This window comes from Osmerus eperlanus, chromosome 10, assembly GCF_963692335.1.
Source record: "Osmerus eperlanus chromosome 10, fOsmEpe2.1, whole genome shotgun sequence".
NCBI lineage: Eukaryota > Metazoa > Chordata > Actinopteri > Osmeriformes > Osmeridae > Osmerus > Osmerus eperlanus.
Genome location: NC_085027.1, coordinates 17,162,752 through 17,184,166, shown reverse-complemented (window position 1 = coordinate 17,184,166; position 21,415 = coordinate 17,162,752). Strand labels below are relative to the sequence as shown.

At 44.6% G+C, this 21,415-nt stretch overlaps 1 protein-coding gene across 3 annotated transcripts in view; it reads right to left on the bottom strand.

Annotated features, from left to right (window-relative positions):
- piezo1 (piezo type mechanosensitive ion channel component 1 (Er blood group)) overlaps positions 1 to 21,415 on the bottom strand; it is a 64,055-nt gene that overhangs the window by 15,967 nt on the left and 26,673 nt on the right. For 2 of the 3 annotated variants that reach the window (XM_062471879.1, XM_062471877.1), the window contains exons 6-21: positions 16,463 to 16,691; positions 16,170 to 16,383; positions 8,184 to 8,358; positions 7,943 to 8,050; positions 7,739 to 7,814; positions 7,548 to 7,657; positions 7,173 to 7,433; positions 5,622 to 5,721; positions 4,848 to 5,032; positions 4,496 to 4,644; positions 4,235 to 4,393; positions 4,027 to 4,118; positions 3,788 to 3,951; positions 3,509 to 3,685; positions 2,695 to 2,820; positions 2,296 to 2,496 (exon numbers count right to left, since the gene is read on the bottom strand). In XM_062471879.1, coding sequence (XP_062327863.1) covers positions 2,296 to 2,496; positions 2,695 to 2,820; positions 3,509 to 3,685; positions 3,788 to 3,951; positions 4,027 to 4,118; positions 4,235 to 4,393; positions 4,496 to 4,644; positions 4,848 to 5,032; positions 5,622 to 5,721; positions 7,173 to 7,433; positions 7,548 to 7,657; positions 7,739 to 7,814; positions 7,943 to 8,050; positions 8,184 to 8,358; positions 16,170 to 16,383; positions 16,463 to 16,691 — 2,526 coding nt within the window. The remainder of the gene's footprint in view (positions 1 to 2,295; positions 2,497 to 2,694; positions 2,821 to 3,508; positions 3,686 to 3,787; positions 3,952 to 4,026; positions 4,119 to 4,234; positions 4,394 to 4,495; positions 4,645 to 4,847; positions 5,033 to 5,621; positions 5,722 to 7,172; positions 7,434 to 7,547; positions 7,658 to 7,738; positions 7,815 to 7,942; positions 8,051 to 8,183; positions 8,359 to 16,169; positions 16,384 to 16,462; positions 16,692 to 21,415) is intronic. The other variant, XM_062471878.1, reaches the window with a different exon arrangement.

The following is a 21,415-nucleotide window of genomic DNA, read 5'->3' as shown; positions in this document are numbered from 1 at the left end:
GTGCTTTGTAGATATAACGCTGCTACATCTAGCCAGCGCATTATGTCTCAAAATTCCATATTTACCAAACGCTTATCGTTACAAAACTCGGTGTACGTCTTTTGCGCAACACCGTGAAGGTAATCGAAAGTTTTGGGGTAGTGCCACTGCGTTGCCGAAAAGTATAATGCGATTTTAAAAAAGCGAACGTTTTTTATTAAAAGTTTTGCTTTGCTTCTTTAGCTACTGAATTTCCATATCGAATGCTGCTTGGCCCCTTCATTGCTGCTTGCAGCTATATTTATTATTGTAATTTATCTCATGAACACATTGGTAAAAAGTTTTGAAATTTGGCATATTGATAAAACATGCCACAAATACCGCCCAAACACAGACTGGCCCACATCAGACCATAGGGGGCGCCACAGGCCACGCCCAAATGTCCACTTTTCAGTGATGGCATTTCCACCCCATTGCTCCAATTCTTCTGAAACTTGGTGTGCATGCCTCATTTTTCATGAGGAACAAAAAAGCCTGAAGGACCCTTAAGGTCCACCATGATGGATTTTCCTGTACAGTGATCATTTGGGAAAACCAAAGATCTAATTGACTTGCAATTTTGTACAGATATGTATCATTGAAGTATTTAAAAACGTTACTTAAGACAGTTGAATCAAATACAAAATAGCTGAAAGGGGTTTATTTATGTAAATGTACACATTGCCTCAATATGTTTGTGTCACTAAATCAAATGTCATTTTGAATTATGGTTTTTCAAACCTAATAGGCTTTAAGGTGACACCCCCCTGAAGTACCCTGCAAAGTTTCACCTTGATATGTGAAAATATGACTGAATTACAGCTGTTTGAGCTTGGATCAAATCTAACAATGCTTGCCTTATTTTACTATCCAGTTACTGAACATGGCAAAGTCCAGATCTGGGAATGGCTCAATTGGATGAGATGTTGTGCTGGTAAACATAGGGTTGTAGGTTCAAAACCAGTCTAAGGCAATTATTATTTTTTTGGACAGAACGGTTTCTAGTCTTCCGGTCAATCCTACGGTTGTAAAACATAGCAATGAGTGTTTATTTGAGCCCATAACAACACTCCGATAATATGTTTAGCGAGACTGTAAACCACTGCAAAACAAGACAGGTTTACCACAGTAGCTAGCTACTTGGAGTCTATGCATGGTAGTGTCAGATTCACAACCGAGTTAGCTTTAATGAAGTATATTGATTGTTCAGGTGGATCCCTTGCCTGTTGCACAAATTCATTTCAGTAACCTAAGCCAGGACAAATCGCCACTGATGCTAGGCATGATTTGAAATTCCCTTCCATGACAAGTTATGGCACCCCAAACAACCTTTTTCAAAGCACTATTAGTAAGCTATTCTTTACAGCAGCAACCCAGTCATCCCGTTGTCCCATTTTTATGTCCCATATTCAAATAGGACTAAATTACAGCTGTTTGAACTTTAACCAAATCTGACAATGCTTGCCATTGGAGAAATGTCTTATTTCCTGATACAAAAACTGAACAATCAAATGTCTAAATCTGTGAATGGCTTAAGTGCTGATGGAAGGGTGGTGGGGTTCTAATCCAGGCAAAGGTATAAACTTGTTTTTATTTTTATTATTCTGACAGAAATTACGCAGCGTTTATTACACAACGTTCATTTTTGGTGTGGCGTTTATTCGAGGGCAGCGTTTATTCGAGGGCAGCGTTTATTCGAGGGCAGCGTTTATTCAAAGAAATACGGTATGTCAATTTTACAACATTTTGAAGGAGGAATCCGCCATTGCTGCTTGCGGCTATATTTCAACTTAGTATTGCTATACCCTTAGTATAGTTAGTCCTCATATTTAAATTTAAGATTCCTATATGTTTAATGTATGCACCTTCCTGCCAAAGCAAATTCCTTGTCTGTGCAAACTTTCATGGCGAATAAAACCCATTCTGATTCTTCGGGTCACAATGACCCAAATGTTCACAACGACCCATCGTTGTGCTGCGACAACTTTACCCAATACTAAAACAAATAAAAAGCATTTTCTTTTAACCTTCACGCTGTGGGGGGTGTGAGACAGCCCGACGGTTAAAAGAAAATGCTTAACTTTATTTTTGTATGAGGTAAAGTTGTCGCAACACGTGGGGGGGTCACAATGACTGAAGGGTCACAATGACCCGAAGATAACACAAGGGTTAAATCCAGCTTGTAAACCAATAAATTCAACCAAATGAAGGAAACTTCCTTCATTCAATAACTTAACTCTGCAGCCTCAGCCTTGATTAAGAGGGATCTTAACATACCTCAAGTCCAAACTTGTAAAAGCTGTAGTTGAGCAGGTACTTGAGGCAGGGCAGCAGGCCATGGTCCAGGGTGTCTCTGGTGGCCTGGGGGAAGATGGTCAGGATCTTTGGCGGCGAGCGCTGTAGCTGGCGGTAGTGGTGGGCCTGGTGACGGTAGACCATGGCTTCAAACACCAACAACATCAGCACTAACAAGTGATTCTGAGTATATGACGGGAGGGGGGAAGAAGAAGAAGAATTTTAGACGGTGACAGATTCCTAAATATGTATTTTCTGAATTGTACCTGCCTGTAATACAAGAAATTGCAACAGTCAAATCTGAACCGGACCTGTAAGTGCTCCATAGACAGGATCTACAGGTTGAAGTACAATCATACCAGAGCTGAAAGTAAAACTCACCTTACTGTACCCCAGCACTGTTGCATCCTTCCTGAAGCCAAACCAATTAGCTGGGTCCACTGGCTCCCTATACAAAGTTGAGTTCACCATCTCCTCCTCATTCAGGTTGGTCTCATTGGCCTGGGGCTGGGAGAGAGAGGGGGACGGAGGGATGATGAGGGCAGGAGAAAGAAGATATTGTGTGGAGGAATAAGCAAACAACAGCAAAACTTTCAAAATATCCCCATCGTTATTTTGATCAGTGGCTGATCACAACCTGCGTTTTTACGCTAATAAAGCCAGCTGGATAGAACCAAGATTACAGAGAGTTAGGGAGTGGACACTAAGGGAAAGTGCTGCCATCTTGTTAGTTGACTAGTCTAATGGAAGGGAAGAAGAGGAAAATGAGCTCATACAGACCTTGGAGGTAAACACAACTCGTATAAAGATAGGTCTGCTGCAGCCAGAATGGCTCCACATCATGGAAACATTTAACAAAGCGCCATTTTCCTCTAAACAAGTGTGAAGCCAGACACAATAAACACGTCGACAAAATGAACACATGGAAGTGTGTGCAATTAGCACCCAGGTATAGCATCCCCCCGGGAAGACCAGGGCCTGGTGGAGACTCAGCAGAAAGACGGCAGTGGAGAGAGTCAGAGAGATTGTGGTTTATGAGACACTAAATTATTTTTTCACACATTAAACTTTGACCATTTTATATATGCATGTGAGAGTGAGCAAATGTGTGGCTTTGTCTGAGTATCTATACATGTATGTGTGTGTTCTTGAGACAGAATCTTCTGTAGGCGTGTGTGTATGTTTGTAACCTCACCACAGTACAATTGTTGGAGTACTCAATGGGGTTGACGATGCTGAGCTGGTAGAGCATCTTGCAGACAATGATGATGCAGACCCAGACAGTGGACAGACAGGACGCCATGTGGCGGAAACGGTCATAGGGCATGGCAAAGGCCCAGAAAACTACAAGTACCAAGTTCATCACTGACGTCTGGAAGAGGGGGAGAGAGAAAAAAAAGAGAGACAGAGAGATAGTCAAAATGAAAGTTTTAAGCAGTGTTAGGACTGTGCATAGAACTGTAAGTTTCTGTACCTCTCCCAAAGCCACCCAGATGGTGAAGAAAGCCACCATCTTGAGTATGTGTAGTTCCAGGACCCTCCAAATGAACACTTGGACTTGGGACAGGATCTCTGAGAACTTTCTGGACAAGACCAGCAGGCGATCCATCACCAGACCCCATTTACTGGGCATTATGTCTGGAGCAAAAGAGAAAACACGCAGACACTCAGACACGAACACAAATGTTTACCAAGATTACCAGCACACCTCACCTTCATCCTCAGATTCATCATCTCCCAAGTCCGTCCCCAGGTCTTCCTCCTCAAAGCCCACCCGGACCTCAGACTTGTGGCCACTCTTCTTTCTGCAAGTCCAAGAGACATCAATCACACATTGATGGATAGACATCTCGTCTACGCGTGTCTTGTCTTTGCTTGTGTGTCAGCATGCAAATGTGTGTGTGTGTACGTGTGTCCTTGCCTATGTACGGGGGTGACGTGCTCCAGGTCAGTGAGCTTCATGAAGGGCTTGTGGAAATAGTGAAGCTGTAGGATGCAGGCCAGTAGGAAGAAGCCAGGGATCACAATGCTGGTGAACAGTTCAGACAGCTTAAATGTCTCCAGACCAATGTCAGCCAGCCTGTGTGGAGTGACCACCAGAGAGTTACCAACCATCCTTTTGTCTATCTAATTGTGTCCATCCATCCATCCACCATCCATCCATCTGTCCATCCATACATACTGCTCCTCGGTGAAGCCAGTGAAGTTCTTCCAGTAGTCGGGGAAGTCTTCGAACTGGAAGGTGTAGATGGTGATGAGGACCAGCATGGTGTAAGCCACCACTAGCCACCAGAACACCTTCAGCAGACGGCGCCAGAGAGAGTAATACACCTGGAGGATGAGGAGACTTAAAGTCACGGGTGACAAACAGTACAGGTTGGAAAGGTCTGGGAGAAAACTGGCATTGGAAATCACAAGGAAAGTCAAGAGCAATTATTTTAACTATATTTGGCTTAAGAACAATGTACTATGATGGTGGGCTACGTGTGCAGTTAGTCAGGTTGTTAGGGCGTGCGTTTGGGTAGAGAAGGCACCTGGTAGAGACATAGGCAGAGCAGGAAGAGCAGCATGTAGATGATCTTGTATCCCACCAGCTTGCCAGCGAAGCTAACCATGATGAACATGCCTCCGCACACATAGATCCAGTACTTGGCGTAGCAGCTCATCACCTTGGCGCCCAGGACATTCAGAACGGACTCGTTCCTTCCACTCTGCTCTACTTGTAGGAGAGAGACGTTGATCATTAAATAAATTAATCCACCAGTGAATAAAACAGTACATCAATCAGTCACACAGATCAAATCCACGAAACAAATTATCTCCACTTTTGTTTTCTTTCATGCGTCCATCCATACAGCCGTTCACAAATCCATTCATTTATCCGTACATTTTTCAACATATAGTGAACTTAATTTCACCTGAGCACAATTGCACTGTTACTAAGTCATTACCCCAGTGCTTCCGGGGCGTCAGATGGCTGAGTGGTTAGGGAATCGGGCTATTAATTAGAAGGTTGCCGATTCGATTCCTGGCTGTGCCAAATGACGTTGCATCCTGTGTACCTGTAGCCTACTTACTGTAAGTCGCTCTGGATAAGAGTGTCTGCCAAATGACTAAATGTAAATGTAAAAACACACTTACTTCAAGTTATGTTCTGTTATTATTCAATGTGTTTGTAACTAGACATGTATTGTGTGTAAAATGTGTATGGAAGGATACACTCAGCGACTCAAACCAGGATTGGTATGGGAATGGAAAGTTTATTTTAGTTTAAAGAGGAAGAGACAGTGTGTGTGTGTGATACAGACCTCCTGTGGTGACCTCCTGTAGGGGGGCAGTATTGGTCCTGCTAAAGCTGTCTTTCACTGACTGGCGCAAAAGAAGCCAGAAGGTCAGAGTGAACAGCAGCTGAGATGGAGAATGGGAGAGGGGAGAGAAAAAGTAGGGTGAGTAAACCAGAGATGTGAAAAAGAAAGACGACAGGATAAATAAGCCCTCCATGCAGTACAGCAGGGGTATTCAAATACAATTTGAGAAGGTGCAGTCACACACATATTTAGGAAAGGTCTGGACTAAAGATGTAGTCATTTATCGGTGCTCTTATAAGAAACCAGCTGCTATTGTCTATATCTTGATTTGGGATACAAAGTTTTACATTAAACATTTTCAGGACTATTATTAAATACAATGAATTGGTTTTAACTTTCTGCAGGGAGAATAAATGCATACTTGAATGAATGCATTCATCTCGATTTTATATACGATTTTCACTATCAACTTTTCTTTTCTTTGGACAAGCCATCTTCCAGTTTTCAAAATCTATCGCTGAACCTTGTTTGCTTCCAGTTCCGACACCATAAATCACTCTCGAGAATGTTTCCTTAAATATATGTGATTAAATGAGACACAGCTCTCTTCAAGAGACTAATTTGCATTAATACAGAAAATGCAGACAATGCGTCCCCAGGCTGGTGTTTCTTTACAGAGACAGAGAGAAGCTGGTGTTTCTTTACCCCTGAGACAGAGAGAAGCTGGTGTTTCTTCACCACAAAGACAGAGAGAGGCTGGTGTTTCTTTACCCCTGAGACAGAGAAGGGCTGGTGTTTCTTCACCACTGAAACAGAGAGAAGCTGGTGTTCACCACTGAGACAGAGAAAACTGGTGCTTCTTCACCCCTGAGACAGAGAGGCTGGTGTTTCTTCACCACTGTTAGAGACAGAGAGAGGCTGGTGTTTCTTCACCCATGAGACAGAGAGGCTGGTGTTTCTTCACCACTGTTAGAGACAGAGAGAGGCTGGTGTTTCTTCACCACTGAGACAGAGAGAAGCTGGTGTTTCTTCACCCATGAGACAGAGAGAGGCTGGTGTTTCTTCACCCCTGACACAGAGAGAGGCTAGTGTTTCTTCACCCCTGAGACAAAGAGAGGCTGGTGTTTATTCATCACAGACAGTGAGAGGCTGGTGTTTCTTCATCTGAGACAGAGAGAGGCTGGTGTTTCTTCATCACTGAGACAGAGAGAGGCTGGTGTTTCTTCACCCCTGAGACAGAGAGAGGCTGGTGTTTTTTCACCACTGCTACAGACAGAGAGAAGCTTGTGTTTCTTCACCACTGCTAGATACATGTTCAGCTCTGTGCACAGAAAGTACTAAGTTTCAGATGTGTACATATTTCACTAGGTAGTAAATTGACCCATGGGACATCTTCATAAAAAGACCTGGGTGGGTCTCCATCACACAGAGCATACTGTACATATATTTAACACATTCTGACACAACACCTATATATTAATAACATTTCTCAGGACCCTCGAGTTGACCCCTTCTCTTCTAATTCCCCCCCCCCCCCGCCCCTCTCCTCACCAGTGCCCCCAGGCGGAGACAGGGGTACTGGGCCCGGTCCAGCCCCAGCTGGCGGAGGCTCATGTGGCCCAGGCTAGTAGGCAGCTCTGGCTCTAGGTCGATGGCCCAGACATACTGCAGGCAGCACAGAGCCAGGCCATACAGGAGGATGAACGGGGAACACAGAGTGGCAAAGTGGCGTCGGGCGCGTAACATCCAGATGAGACAAGCCCACAGCAGCAGCACGAAGGTCAGCCAGCTGTGATAGGTGATGCTCCACACCTAGGGACGCAGGGGGTCAGAGGTCACACTTAGAGACAGACGTCATATGGGGGAATCAAAGGTTATTTTACAGAGTGAATGATTTGAGGGATGGTGTTGATTGGGTAAACTTACCATCATGGCAATGAGGGCACACACATAGCTCTGCTGCATGACCACTCTGCCCAGCAGGTAGAAGGGATTGTCCCCCTGTTGGCCATTAGAGGCACCAGTGAGCTCTGGGGCTGGATAATAAAAACAGCCAGATCAGCGCCACGTCAACAACAACCTCAATACAGCTACACAGCGGTCAGATCACACCTTACCTAAATCTGGATGACTGGACTCATTGGTCACTTCAGCCCTAGAGGTGTCAGATTCTCCCACAGGTAGAAGCATGTGCTGGAACAAACACACACTCTCAAGCCATATTCAGGAAGTAGTGCATCGCATAGCACAACAAGACTTTTTGTGATTTTCACTCGTGTGTGCAAGCCGTGTGTGTGTCTGAGTTGTGAAAGGTGCCCAACCTGGGTGTCGTCCTTGCTGTTCTGTCTTTGTGTGGACCAGGGCCGTAGCTCCACCTCCTCTCCTACCCCAGACTCTACCCCCTTCACAAACGGCTTCCCTTCATCCCCCTGGTCATCCCATGGGGAAGAGATAGGGTAGACAGGAGAATTTACAGACTAAGAATGTCATACGTATGGGGTGGATGTCCGAGGTGTTTGAAGGTAGTAAATACAATACATGTGCTGGGTTAGTGTATGGTACCTTCTCAGGTGAGGCATGGCCTCCCATCTTCAGAACTATTGCCACTGTGATGTAGAGGAGGAGCAAGATACCGGGGTTCACATACACGGGCCAGTCATGTTCTGTGTTGAGAATGAACTCATGGGGGGAAGAGGAGCAGTTCCCAGGTTTGATTATATCCTTTAGGCCAAATAGCCTAGTGGGTAGAGAGAGGAGGAGGAGAAAGGGAAGAGAGGAGTGTTTGAAGTGAGACAGAAAAAATGGAGAGAGTGGGGTCAAGGGAGAGATATAGCATGATACAGATTCCTTGATTATTAATCCCAGTCTACAGAAGTTTGTTGCTGAGTTTAAGAGTCTATGTGTCATTGAGGAGCATCAGTGAGTGATTTACAGCCTTTCATCCACCAGAAAGCTGGGCTTGCCTACTCTGAAACCCATATGTCAGAGCCTGGAGAAATTATACAGGATGTAAAGGAACAGGACGCTGTTTCGGATCCAGAAAAGGGGACAACCAGACAGAGCCTTTGTGTGTTCTTGCCTGTTAATGTGTGTATGTGCCTGGATGTATGTCTGTATCTGTACATATTTGAAAATAAATTAAAGAGAGATTACTCTCATATCTACAGCTCTGATATCCAGCTCTGATTTCTTTCTGTGTCTATCCTCACAACACCTGAACAGTATGTGTTGCTGGAGGTATTTGGCCTTTTCACATTCCAGTGAAACCAACACTTCTTACCAATAATTCCACACATACCTCCTTCCTCTCTCACCCTGCCCCCCCTTCTCCCTTACATTACATAACACACCCCTTCCTCCACACATTTTTTGCAACCTTATCACTTCATTCCACCACTCTCACAGACGGGGCGCCGTATAGGGGGGAAAAGTTAGGATGATTCTAAGGGCCCCTGACTGACAGGGGCCCCAAAAATAGGCTAAATGTTATAGAAAGTTATATTATATAAACAATCATCGAGTATAATACATTTAAAATATAATAATACAATGAATAATCTCTGTTTTTGTTTGGCAATAAAGGTTAAATATCCCTATTGACCAAAAAGTAAACATCCATATTGACCGACCATCCCCCTGTATCTGCATGAAATGGTTTGATCCTGCCTTAGCGCACTTATCGATGACGGTGTTTAGTTGCAGTCAGTAGATGCGCTAGTCGATAGAATGTCGGTCCGTAAACACAAATCAGGGTTTCAGAAAAGATCAGAGAAAAGAGAAAGAGAGGACAGACAAAAGAGAGGGTTTCAATCAGTAACCCAGTTTTTTACCAAGAAAGGTGGGTAGCCAATCTGTGAGTGGTATTAACCTGTTGGTTTAATGTCCATATAAGCTATCTAACTACCCAGCTAACAAGGGACGTCCCCACGTCATTTTGTTAGCTGGGTACAGTGTTAGCCTACATTTCATCAACATTTAATCAGTGCAGGGAAACATTTAGCAAGATATTCAGATTAAATCATTGTCCCGACTCCCTGCCCCTTTTAACAGACTTAATAACAGATGAGTCAGCAGCACCCCAGTCTCCCCATTACTATCGAACTCCAAGAAGCAATCCATTAATTAACCCTCCCGCACTACCAGCAGAGGGCGCCAACCGCGACACGTCATATGTCCGATTTGCGATTTGCGCAATTATAATAATGTAATTGCGACAATTACATGTAGCCTACAATCAGTTATGCCGGTAACGCGTTACTTAGTAGGCCTAACTGACCACTTTTTTTCAGTAACGAGTAATCTAACACGTTACTATTTCCAAACCAGTAATCAGATTAAAGTTACTTGTCCAAGTCACTGTGCGTTCCTATTTTGTTATTAATAGTAAAATATATATTTGATTTCTTCTTGCGTCTCTGGGAGTGAAGTCATGTAGCTTATGCGGAGCGCCCATCGTTCGAAACGGAAAACAGATGTAATCATTTCCGCTGCTGTGCTAACCCAGCGGCAAACCCAGCTAGTTCACACCATAGATATATATAAAGACTAGATGTCTTACGGCGGAGTCTAGAACGTCCGCACATGGCGTCCATCTTGCTACAGTGCATACTTATGAATAATTATGTTATAATTATATATATTTTTTAAATAGAATAGAAGTATGCAGTGGCATAACGACATCTCTGACGTTGATAACAAACCAAACCGTTTAAAAATTGGTTGAAAATTTAGCAAGTTATGGTCATTTAAAAGTACATGTAGCATCAACACAATGTTATGGGTGAGCGAGTTGACTGTAGCAAGATGGACGCCATGTGTGGACATTCGACTCCGTTGTCCGGCAACGCGGATGAGACATCTACCCTTTATATATATCTATTTGTGATGTGTCGTTCGTGAACGATTCGTTCATTTTGAACGAATCCTTACAAGGACTCGGGAGTAACGAGTCCTCTCAAAGAGTGATTTGTTCATTTTCTCGTGGCCGCGCATCGGGACTGTTGCATAGGCTCGTCCAAGTAAACAGAAATGATTTGTTCATTTCCCGACTCGGTCTTCGGGTACAAGTCTTTGGATCATTTTTCACGTGACCTGCATAGACTCTGTACTGGTAGCTAGAGGAAACAAACGATTCGTTCATTTCCTGACTCGGTCTTTCTACGAGTCTTTGGATCATTTTTCACGTGACCTGCATAGGCTCTGTACTGGTAGCTAGAGGAAACAAATGATTCGTTCATTTCCCGACTCGGTCTTTCTACGAGTCTTTGGATCATTTTTCACGTGACCTGCATAGGCTCTGTACTGGTAGCTAGAGGAAACAAACGATTTGTTCATTTCCCGACTCGGTCTTTCTACGAGTCTTTGGATCCTTTTTTCACGTGACCCGCATTGTATTTTTTAGTAGAGGAAACAGTTTCCTCATTCCCTTTCGCCTGGCCGCTGTTTTAGTAAGACGTGAATGATATTCGCTCAAGTCATCATACTGACTGGTTTTGTTATTTTCACTTTATTTACACTTACAGTTTAGTGCAGTGTAATTGTTTGCTTTGATAATTAAATGCTTGTGTGATAATAAATGACCAAATCATACAAACTGTCATGATACATTATTTTAATGCAGGAATTTCTCTTAAAATAGTATCTGCTGGTGCACATGTCATGCACTACATGACCACATTATTATGAGCGTTTTAAATTATTTAACTGTGAAGACCATGTATTTATCCAAACCGTTTAAGTAGCCTACCAGATGCGGGAAAATCCGAACAAATGCAGTCTCACTCAGATTGCAAGTTTTACACAAATCAAACCAAAAATCGTACCGCCTGACTAAATTCAGAATTCCCATATCTCTTGAAAGCTGCCCTCCTCGACCTTTTTGGTGTAAAATGAACCGACATGTCAAATTATTTGCTTTGTGACATTACGCGAGACGTGGCTGCCGCCTACAGTAAGACCAGAGCCATAAAAAAAGAGAGTTGCGACACTTCCATAGCATAGAGTTATATTACTAGAGGCAGCTACTTTTGTCTTCCAAGAGGGCGTCCCCATTCATGTCTATGAAAAGTGCTCAGTGGCGCAGTGAGGCAAGCGAGAGCGTGAAACCGGACCACGCCATCTTTCCAGTTCCAGCTCTTCCGGTCTAGCATTAAACAGTGGCTCGCTTTTTTACTAGCTCCGAGACTCGTGCACGCTTGCAACTAGCCGTACACGTCATACTTTGCGACAACCAGTCGCGAGCTTGTGAGCTGGAGCTAAAGGCTTTTTTTTTCTCATATGCGCTCTCTCTCTCTCGCTCCGTGGGGCCGAAAATCAAGCTGTTCACCTTTAGCGCTCCCCCAAGAAGCCTTTATGTACTGCAGCATTTCTGGTTTGCGTGCTTTTGTTTTTGCAACGCGTTTATGTATTTGCAGGGTGTTTATGTATTTGGTTGTGTTGTTTGTAATTGCAGCGCGTTTGCTGAATGCTGCGCATGTGTTGTCAAATTAATGAAGATGTTTTCTTAATTTGCTTGTGTTTTGTCTATTTGCATGTGTTTTCTTAATTTGCAGCGCGGTTGCACATGTCGGCCACCGTCGTGTTCTCATTCAGCTCAGGTAAATCAGCGATTTGCTGATGTTCCCTTTTGTGCTCGTCCCCTGTTCGTATCCGCGAGCACGTTTCCAGGCAACTTTTCTTGACGTAAGCAAATAAATGGGGTGCTAGTTTACCCATTTCGGATTGGTTTAAAACTTAGCAAAAATCAGGAAAAGTTATTCTCTGAAAAAGCTAATAGTATGAGCCAGGTTCGAGAATCGAACAAAAATTATTGGGGGATATAGTTTTGTAAATGTTGACTGGAGTTAATAGAATAAAAACGACCAGAAGAGCCGGGTGCCTAACCGTAGATGCAATACCACCTACATCCAAGCCTGCTTCAAGCCGAGGGGCGAGGGTCTGGGAGAACTCTCGGGAAACTTCCGGGTTCGGAACTGATTGCAGTTCCACTTTAGTTCCATATGAGGGCGCTAACGGTCAAGTGCAGAATGAATGGAGGTCTATGGAGCTATACCCCTCAAAATCCACTTTTCTCAGGATATAATTTTTTTTTAATTTGAATTTTGAATTCGAAAGGGGAGGCAAAACAAATACACACTGCTGGGTGTTAGATTATTTTAAGACGCTTTCTTGTTCTAAAAAGCCTTTTACAATGTCAATGACGTCATACACATTGTACGGCCAGAGATACTGCTTTACGGCAAGCTCTGTTCACTTCCATTTTTCTCTTGAGGCATCGACAACAGAGCTGACAGGGTAGGCTCTCCCTGTCAATAGACATGCTAGAAAGAGTTTTGGTTTGCTAATGTTGTTGCTAATGTTGCTAATGCTCTGACATTCTGGTTCTGCTTCGGATGCCATCAAGCGGGATCTCTGGTCGTAGTCAGTCCTTCACTAACCAATTAGCATTCGTTAGCAGAATGCTAGCGTGTCATGGGCAACAACGACTTAAGGCCCTTGCACACCGAGTCTGAAATTTTTGTATGCGTTTTTTCGCAATCGTCAGCCTCAAAATTTGGTGGCTCTGAATTTCCAAAAAACCTATCAAAATGCTGGCTATGGATGCGAAAACGCAGAAAATCGAACCCGACCCAACATTTTTTTGACGGACGAAAGTTTCGGAGGCAGTGTGTAAGTGCGATTGACATAACGTGAGGTCGTATTTATTTTTTAACGTGCGAACATTTCGGATACGAATTTCGGACTCAGTGTGCAATGGCCTTTACCCTGTAAGAAATCGAAGTACTCGTTCATTCAACTTTCGACTTTCGAATCCATGTTGAACATGCAAAAACTACAATAGAATCTGAGATTTCTCAACGACAATCAGGTGAAAGAGACAAATTTAGCCGTTTATCTCCATAGACTTCCATTCATTTTGCACTCGACCGTGATCACTCCCAGTGGAACTCTGGTGGAACTGCAACCAAATTTGGTAATATGGGGCTTAATAGGGAGTGGCCAGGCTCTCCTTAAAGAGGCTCTGGGTGGGGGTCTGGTCTGGGCATAACCCCTATTAAGTCACGTTTTCGCAGCACTGCCAGGGGCGTCTTAATAGCACTTGAGGCCTTTTTTTTCATTTTTTGAGGCCCCTCACACGCTAATCGCACAATCGCACAAGTTGCTTGTGTTGTTATTTACATTCCGTTGCACGGTTTAGGCTGAAATTCATTTTTTGTGGTAAAAAGTGCCTTGTGTCAACGAAGGGAACTCAGTGCTAGCCTACGTCACAACGTCAGCACACGTTAGCAACGACGCATGGATACAACGTGCATTGCTGTTGCACAGCAAGTATCGTATCGTGCCGTGGTGTACTAGCAGCATTATACATTTCAGCAATTCAAGACTTGCATGTACAGTAAGTAATGTCACAATAAATTATGTATTTAAATTCAAGCTTGTGTGGTGCGTCGCTGTATTCAATGCCACAGCCTAAACTTTGTCAAAAGAAACGTTAATTTCTGGCGCATTCAAACAATCCCCTCAGTGAAGTTTGGCTAGCAACAGCAGCTAGGCTAGCTTGCTCGTAGCACAATTCAGCTTCTCCACGCAGGGCTCTAGACTGAGACCAAAAAGTTGCGTTTGAGGGCATATTTTCAGTTAGCAGATGGTACCGTTTGAATCGTGATTCCATCTGAAAAATACTGCCGGTGACAACGTTGTTAGAATAGCTTGTCTCAAAGGGGGTTCAGCTTGTTTCATATTAAATGGACCCATCTGCAACCGACGCAAGCAAGCACACCCTACAAATTGTACCCTCTCTAGTTTTTGTTACATTTTGTTACATTTTGTTTAGATAAGGGGGAGGGGGGGCCTCCCCTGCCTCCACGTACAACACCAGATGCCACTGTAGAGCAGAGTAATGACATTGCGAATACGGACGTTTATCATCATTATTATTTTGTATTATTATTAAGAGGCCCCTGATTGGTCGAGGCCCCGGGCTTAAGCCCAGGTAAGCCCGTGCATTAAGGCGCCACTGAGCACTGCACAGTCAAATTTACAGAGCAAATACCACAAGGTGGTACGAAGCAAAGAGCAGGAGGTCCCCCGCCACCCAAACAACAAAAGCTGGACTTCGGTGCAAAACCAACATGTATTTTTTCAGGAAATAGTTTTTAAGTTCAACTTAAAATGTCAGGAGATACTGTACATTGTACATTGTTGTTGTGTACATTACTGATGTAATGATGAAATGCACTTAATGAGTGTTGGCAAAACCGGTTGTCATTTTTATGTTGAGTCGGCGGGGGTGTTGTCAGCAGCTGCTGAATGTAACTAATCAGGCATGCAAACTCCTCACCTTTAGGTGAGACTCACCTTTTTGAAACCAAAATGGGTCACCTACGTGATTTGTGCAGATCTGATGAGAAACACAGCCAACACAGCATTTTACCCGTGCTTCGCAACTTTACAACTGGCTCTGGAACCAATCGTCACTCCTAATGCCTAAACCTCACAGCCAATCAGGGGCAGAGTGGGGAGAGGTTTTCTACATTGATCTAGACTCTTAATTTTGCTCTCAAAGTGCACTAGATTGATGCGTTTAACTTTAAAATTTAAGACATTTTCTTCCGGGGGAGCATGCTCCCGGACCCCCGTAGAGGGTCGGGGGTTCACCATATTGTTCTCACCTATTTTACCCCAGACCTGTTTGCATGCCTCAACTAATAAAGTAACTTGTAATATAACTTACTTTCTTGTTAAATCAAGTAATCTGTAAAGTAAATAAGTTACTTTTTAAAGGAGTAATCAGTAATCAGATTACTTTTTCAAAGTAACTGTGGCAACACTGCCTACAATATAGCGAGGTAGCTGACTTCACTACTGGCGAATTCGCCTTTCATCAACCCAAGTTCGCTTGCTACAGATCTGTTGCTGCTGGGGAGTGTTTTTTGCACAGCTTTCTGTTTGAAAGCTGAGGTGTAAGAACGTTTCGGCCTGCTGCTTCAGATTTCTATACAATGTAGACACACGCGCGGCTTCAATTTTATACTAGGCTTTGTGTTTGACCTCCTTGTCTATTCTGGGTTTGTCTATGGCCGTACTGCAGCTGCAATTCTCTAAATCTCTCGTACTAATTAAATGCCGCCCTCGACGAAACGCCGCCCTCGAATAAACGCTGCACCCAAAATGATCATTGTGTAATAAACACCGCCGAAGAAATACGGTACCTACATTACAACTCTGTTCATCCTCTTTGGTTCACAGCAGGCACGTCCCCTCACATTCACCGATTCACCTTCCGTCCACACTTATCTTCACCCTATGCTACAACCCCCCCCCCCACACACACACTCTCACCCCTTTCATCCTACACCTAGTGTGAGTGTATGATAGGATGGGTAATACGTTTGTCCACACTATCATAACGTATTAGTTTCCTTTAGCTGACACTTTCGTTTAACCAAAGCAATGGGGAATTTTAACCGTCAATCTTGATCTAGAGCACTTGATCTGCGGTCAAGTGCTCTAACCACTGAGCTGTACCCTCCCCTTCACATTACTGACCTGGCCCAGAGGCTGTGTGGGGGGAAGAGCCCCTGGGTGAAGAGACTCTGGTAGAAGTACAGACACACCAGGTGCCCCCCCGTGAAGAAGCCCACCATCACACACAACGCGTTGAAGCCCAGGTGGCTGATGGGAAGGTGGCACGCCCACCAGGTGCACACGCTGATGAAGAGCAGGAAGTACATGGCTGAGAAGGCCGAGGGCAGGGTGATGCCTGGGGGAGCGAGGGTCACGATCAGAGGACGTGGTCGTTCAAACAAAAAGACAAGACAACAGACACACACAGGTCGTACCAGCCAGGGCCAGCAGAATGATGGCCAAGATCCGCCCCAGGTCGCGGAGAACTTTCCGGGCCGTGGCTTGTAGGCGTTCTGCCAGCTGCTTGGCTCGCATAGCTGTGGAGATCTCCTCCTCTGGGTCGCTGGGAGATGACCGGCCTTCCTTGTCTCCCTCTTCGTCTCCCTCTTCATCCCCCTCCTCTTCCTCCTCCTTATCATGCTCCTCCTCACTGCCATGCTCTAGCTGAATGGAAATAGGACAGTCTTGGTCAGAGGTTTGGCCAAACACACCACCCAACACCAGATCATACACATATTCACAACCATCTTCCGGATACTGAGTGCCAAGAACTATGTGGTACTACAAAGAACAAACCAGCTCTAGTTTCTATAGAGTTACTGCATCTTTAAGGCCTGCTTCATTTTCCTCATGCTATCTTTAGAAAGTCTACACACAGAACATCAACAAGACAGGGTAATGAAATAACATGACACATTACTCCCTCATGCTGTCACCTGCTATCAGGTTCTGCCTGCGAACTGTGTGTATTACTGCTCTGCACCCGGCTACGGCCAACTCTCTGTGTGTGTGTGTGATTGTACAGTCTGATATGCATCTACATCACTTGTTGCAATCTAATTAGCCACAGCAGACATATCCCCCTGATACTGTGACACATAGTGAATACACATCCACTAATGTGAGCGTAACAGTCTGGTTAAAGGACGTCTGAGGTCACACCGTATAAGACCCCAGGTGACCACTCCAGGCTGGAGGGGAACGGCGTCTCAGGGGGATCTGATGGAGGTAGACAGCCATTAGACCGTCCAGGTGACATCCCAGTCACAGGTGTTGATCCCTTCTGCTATGCCAGGGAACCAGCAGTCTTCTAGCTGCCCGGCTGAAAGCTCAACCTGAGGCTCACACTGCTCATAAGTACAGCTTGGTATCCTGTCTGTCAACTGATAAACACTTGGGGTTTGGTATCGCTTGAGTGTGTATTCAAGGTAGAGGACACAAGGAAAGGATACAGCTAGTGGTATTGAAGGGCATCTTGTTGTTTGCCCAGCTGGGTTCCATTATCCTCCGCTGACCACATCAAAGGCTTGAATCTCAAACCAGGGTATCCTCTACACTCACACACACACATGCACGGATGAATACGTATACACACACAACCACAAAACTGTGCGGTCACAGCCTTATGGCAATATTGCAGGGAGGTTGTTAAGGGGTTTGAGATGTTAATTTACGCTCCTGTTTCGCCCGCGTGACAAAAATGCTGCCTCCCCCTCCATCACAGTGCGTTCACACTGCAGCGTTTTTTAACGCTCTGCATCGCTTGCCTTCCCACAGTACACCACGCTCGGGGGCGTGTTAGACAAGTTAATACAGAGTTGTAGTTCTCTAAGGTCACAGTTGTAGTCATGGCCAAGCGTGCAGATTTGGGTTAATGTACTCACAATATCGATCAAAATACCACTTTTACACAACATTTATGTAAGTGCAAGATTTTACTAGTGCAAGATTACAGTAGAATACATGTTACGCCACCGGTCACTCAACCAGTCGTTTGTAGGCTGGGCTAGCGAGCTAGCAGTGGCACAGAACAGTCACGTAATGTGACGACTACATTTAAAAGTAGGCTATAAAAACACACTAGGAACAATGACGACATCGGCAACCATGCACCATGCATTATTAGTTTAATGTAATCTTTAAATTCAGGCTCGTCACATTAGTAACTTTGTTCTGAACAGAACTGGGTGTGCAGACACATACGAAAAGTTTCTCCTCCATCTTGAAATTGTCAAACCTAGAAATGTTTACCATGACGAACAGTTGCTACGTTACAAGAAACAAGAAACCAATCCGATTGGCCAACGCTAGCGTTTTCACGCTCCTCATTTACATAAAGTTGAGAAAAAATACAACTTGCAACGCTCCGCTCCGCTCCGCTCGCCTTCCCACAATGCCCTACGCGAGCGTCAACGCCTGGTTTCATTGAAAATGAATTGGAAGCCGACGCCGCGCGCCGCCCGCTCCGCTGCAGTGTGAACGCACTGTCAGTTACGACGCACTAAATTCTAACAAATATATTTTTTAGACGCTACACATGTTATACATCGTTGGAAAGCTACGATTCTTGTGCTTCCATTGAAATAAACCAATTCAAGATCAAGTCGCAATAACAAGCAAAGTCAACGTCTTTTTCCGGTGAACATTCCTTCAACAATGCCAAAGAAAAAAGTTGTACTCACCCTAACAGTGCGTTCACACTGCAGCGTTTTTTAACGCTCTGTATCGCTTGCCTTCCCACAGTACACCACGCTCGGGGGCGTGTTAGACAAGTTAATACAGAGTTGTAGTTCTCTAAGGTCACTGTTGTAGTCATGGCCAAGCGTGCAGATTTGGGTTCATGTACTCACAATATCGATCAAAATACCACTTTTACACAACATTTATGTAAGTGCAAGATTTTACTAGTGCAAGATTACAGTAGAATACATGTTACGCCACCGGTCACTCAACCAGTCGTTTGTAGGCTGGGCTAGCGAGCTAGCAGTGGCACAGAACAGTCACGTAATGTGACGACTACATTTAAAAGTAGGCTATAAAAACACACTAGGAACAATGACGACATCGGCAACCATGCACCATGCATTATTAGTTTAATGTAATCTTTAAATTCAGGCTCGTCACATTAGTAACTTTGTTCTGAACAGAACTGGGTGTGCAGACACATACGAAAAGTTTCTCCTCCATCTTGAAATTGTCAAACCTAGAAATGTTTACCATGACGAACAGTTGCTACGTTACAAGAAACAAGAAACCAATCCGATTGGCCAACGCTAGCGTTTTCACGCTCCTCATTTACATAAAGTTGAGAAAATCCAACTTGCAACGCTCCGCTCCGCTCCGCTCGCCTTCCCACAATGCCCTACGCGAGCGTCAACGCCTGGTTTCATTGAAAATGAATTGGAAGCCGACGCCGCGCGCCGCCCGCTCCGCTGCAGTGTGAACGCACTGTAACAGTGCGTTCACACTGCAGCGTTTTATAACGCTCTGCATCGCTTGCCTTCCCACAGTACACCACGCTCGGGGGCGTGTTAGACAAGTTAATACAGAGTTGTAGTTCTCTAAGGTCACTGTTGTAGTCATGGCCAAGCGTGCAGATTTGGGTTCATGTACTCACAATATCGATCAAAATACCACTTTTACACAACATTTATGTAAGTGCAAGATTTTACTAGTGCAAGATTACAGTAGAATACATGTTACGCCACCGGTCACTCAACCAGTCGTTTGTAGGCTGGGCTCAGTAGCGAGCTAGCAGTGGCACAGAACAGTCACGTAATGTGACGACTACATTTAAAAGTAGGCTATAAAAACACACTAGGAACAATGACGACATCGGCAACCATGCACCATGCATTATTAGTTTAATGTAATCTTTAAATTCAGGCTCGTCACATTTGTAACTTTGTTCTGAACAGAACTGGGTGTGCAGACACATACGAAAAGTTTCTCCTCCATCTTGAAATTGTCAAACCTAGAAATGTTTACCATGACGAACAGTTGCTACGTTACAAGAAACAAGAAACCAATCCGATTGGCCAACGCTAGCGTTTTCACGCTCCTCATTTACATAAAGTTGAGAAAATCCAACTTGCAACGCTCCGCTCCGCTCCGCTCGCCTTCCCACAATGCCCTACGCGAGCGTCAACGCCGACGCGCCGCCCGCTCCGCCGCCCGCTCCGCTGCAGTGTGAACGCACTGTAACAGTGCGTTCACACTGCAGCGGAGCGGGCGGCGCGTGGCGTCGGCTTCCAATTAATTTTCAATGAAACCAGGCGTTGACGCTCGCGTAGGGCATTGTGGGAAGGCGAGCGGAGCGGAGCGGAGCGTTGCAAGTTGGATTTTCTCAACTTTATGTAAATGAGGAGCGTGAAAACGCTAGCGTTGGCCAATCGGATTGGTTTCTTGTTTCTTGTAACGTAGCAACTGTTCGTCATGGTAAACATTTCTAGATTTGACAATTTCAAGATGGAGGAGAAACTTTTCGTATGTGTCTGCACACCCAGTTCTGTTCAGAACAAAGTTACTAATGTGACGAGCCTGAATTTAAAGATTACATTAAACTAATAATGCATGGTGCATGGTTGCCGATGTCGTCATTGTTCCTAGTGTGTTTTTATAGCCTACTTTTAAATGTAGTCGTCACATTACGTGACTGTTCTGTGCCACTGCTAGCTCGCTAGCCCAGCCTACAAACGACTGGTTGAGTGACCGGTGGCGTAACATGTATTCTACTGTAATCTTGCACTAGTAAAATCTTGCACTTACATAAATGTTGTGTAAAAGTGGTATTTTGATCGATATTGTGAGTACATTAACCCAAATCTGCACGCTTGGCCATGACTACAACAGTGACCTTAGAGAACTACAACTCTGTATTAACTTGTCTAACACGCCCCCGAGCGTGGTGTACTGTGGGAAGGCAAGCGATGCAGAGCGTTAAAAAACGCTGCAGTGTGAACGCACTGTAAGTGGTTCAAATAGGTCCAGGTGTGCAAATCATGCCATCAAAACTTGATCTGCGTAAGTCCCAAGGGTTCAAAGTATCTAACCATGTAAAGTAATTCGTCCAAATACAATGTTTTACGTCCATGAATAGCCATTATCCTTTGTTTCATTATGCAAGTTAGCCGACGGAAGAAACAACTTGTTCACATAAAAGTGTTCTTTTCTCCGGTTAGCAAAGGAGTATTTACAATATGAAGGCATCAAAATGTCCGTTGAACCCTCCCCTTTTGATTGACACCTTGTTTGACCCAATAGGAGCTTCCATGCCCCGTTGACAGCCCTCTAAAGCCAACTAGGTCTGTGCGTCCTGCCCCCCCCGCCCCCCCCCCCCCCCCCCCCCACACACACTCGTTCTAAACAAATTTCTCGAACTGGCTTCG